At 44.3% G+C, this 2,408-nt stretch overlaps 1 protein-coding gene across 2 annotated transcripts in view; it reads right to left on the bottom strand.

Moving 5' to 3' along the window:
- The window catches only part of SCHIP1 (schwannomin interacting protein 1), a 56,553-nt gene that overhangs the window by 7,938 nt on the left and 46,207 nt on the right, over positions 1-2,408 (bottom strand). For both annotated transcript variants that reach the window (XM_025215123.1, XM_006016474.3), the window contains exon 6: positions 965-1,058. In XM_025215123.1, coding sequence (XP_025070908.1) covers positions 965-1,058 — 94 coding nt within the window. The remainder of the gene's footprint in view (positions 1-964; positions 1,059-2,408) is intronic.

The following is a 2,408-nucleotide window of genomic DNA, read 5'->3' as shown; positions in this document are numbered from 1 at the left end:
AAGAGTGAAGTGAAGGGGCAGAGGGGTTATGAGGGTGAAAATGGTCAGAGCAATTAACCAGAGAGGAAAGACCATCCAGAGCCAGAACTGAGGAAGAAAACAGTATCAAATGATATGACTGACGGCTAAGGGGCTGAGAGTCAGTCCTACCCCCAGGAAGGAACTCGTTGTGTCCCTATTCCTCCTTGCTACCTAAAGTTAACCAAATAGCAGTCAGTTCTGACGTGTTATTCACCCTGCAAGTTTTTTTTAAACAAAACTGGCATGGTCTTAGATGTGAAGCATGTCAAGGAATAAGGAAAAAAAGAGCATTTTTATGGTGAATCACTAATCAAGAATGATTAAACAGAAGCTACTGCATTGATCTGTATTTGCTCAATTGTTATTTGTTGATTTAAGCAGTCAGATGGTTCCGATGCAAATTTCTTAACAAAATAAGTGACAGCATTGTGAATTTCAATACAAATATATAGCTAGTGATCAAAGCAATATTTTAATTTTTTTTTATGATACCTAAAAGATGTCTAGCTAGATGACCCACTGTGGCAGTGGTCCAGAAACTTTTTAAAGTTGTGGGCTGGATTGATACCATTCAGGTCAGGGGTATGTAAGGCAGGCTGGGATCTAGCCACTACTACAACTTTTCCCTGTGGTGGCACAGGAAAAGCACCTACAGCCAGTGCTTTTCCCCCTGTGGTGGCAGGGGAGTGTGCATCTGCAGCTGAAGCCCCCTGCTGTTGAATGCCACTGAAGCCCTACGGCCAGATCTAATGGCCAGATCTGACCCAGGTGTGATAGGTTGCTGACTCCTGCACTACGATATTTGGCAGATGAAAGTTCTGTTCATAATGGCTGCTGTGAAAGAGGGTATGAATATACGGATTACCGATCACTATAAGCCAAAATACAAAACTTCAGTGCAGTAGTTGTTAGCAGCTGAATACCATAAGAAAATGTTACTTACCTGGTCAAGTCTTCGATGTCTACCAGCATTGCATCCTGCTCTGTGTGCAATTCATCTCGAATAAGTAGCAGCTGCACTAATTCTTCATTCAAGCCTGATACCAGAGAAAAAGGAACTTAATTTCATTTAACTGCGTCCCTGTGAATAACAGGTGTGGCATGTGTTAGTTAGTCCTTTAACATAGTAAACAACAGCTCGGAGGGAGCAGCTGACGTGTTTACCAGTTTTGGTCTGTATAAAAGAAAGCATGTTAGGTAATGCAGCAAAAGCAGTGGCTATTCTTATTACTAAACAAAACTGTAACAAATACGGAAGCGAGTCTTCTACCCACTATTAACTATGATGGATCTGATGAAATGACTGAGTTTAGTATCCTGAACCCTAAGGGCCAGCTCAGTGATTCTCAACAAGGTTGCCATAACATCTTGGAATGCTGTGAGATCCTTTTAAGGGTGCCATCCAGTATCTGCACTGTTAGGTGTGCAAGCATCAACACATGATTAACAAGATAAACCCAGAGATTTCAAATATGAATGCATAGTGCCAAAACCATCCTGTTGTGGTCTGAATTCTTTGCAACAGAAGAACTATTCTTTTTTTCCATAGTTAAAAAAACAGGGAAAGCTAAAAGCTGGCATTTTCTGATGGATGTCTGAGTCTAAAAAGGTTGAGAACCAATGGTCTAGCTAGTCTGTTTCCTTAAAGTGAGAGTCTACAAGGCTTGGGTTTTTGGGCAGAGTAAAATGTAGGTGCCAATAAAAAATAATTGGTTAGGACAAAGTGTGTGAAAAACTAACCACCACCAATTTAAAAAGAAAAATGTTAGAGCACAGTGGGCATCTTTACATGTGCTCCGGTAGGTGGGTGGTTTAATTACAGCAGCTCTTGGGAACCACTCTAATGAAAGTGCCTGCAGTGTCTTGTGTATTCAGTGTCTCATGCTTCAAAATGGTGGTGGGGGTGCTTTAACTAAAGCTCATTCAATGAGCTTTAGTTAAAGCACCCCCACCACCATTTTGAAGCACAAGGAGGCTGAATACACAAGAAGCCGAGGCTGCTAGTGAGCTAATTAGCATGATCCAGCAGACTCAATGAATTGAGTCTGAGATGTCCTGCACATCTACAGGTACCATTGATGATGCGTAGGGGGTGCTGCTGGCCTGCAGGTGCTTGCCGCTCGCCACCTCCCCCTCACCGCCGACGGAGTCTGTAGGCAGTCCCCAATCGCTCCTGGCCACCGCTGCTACTGGCGGCATCTGAGGGTGGTCACCAACTGCTGGTCGGCTCTTGTCACCCCCCACACTGCCGACAGTGCTGCAGCCTCCATGCTCCTGCCACTGACAGCGCCTCCACCGTTGCCTGTGGGAGTTTGCTATGCTCCCACACCCTTTGGGGGCACACAGCGTTCATGACAGGTACCCAATGGACTTCAAGCAACTCTCTC

This window comes from Alligator sinensis, unplaced genomic scaffold (genome assembly GCF_000455745.1).
Source record: "Alligator sinensis unplaced genomic scaffold, ASM45574v1 scaffold60_1, whole genome shotgun sequence".
Taxonomy (NCBI): Eukaryota; Metazoa; Chordata; order Crocodylia; family Alligatoridae; genus Alligator; species Alligator sinensis.
The sequence above is the reverse complement of the archived record's forward strand: the minus strand, read 5'-3'. Positions and strand labels throughout refer to the sequence as shown.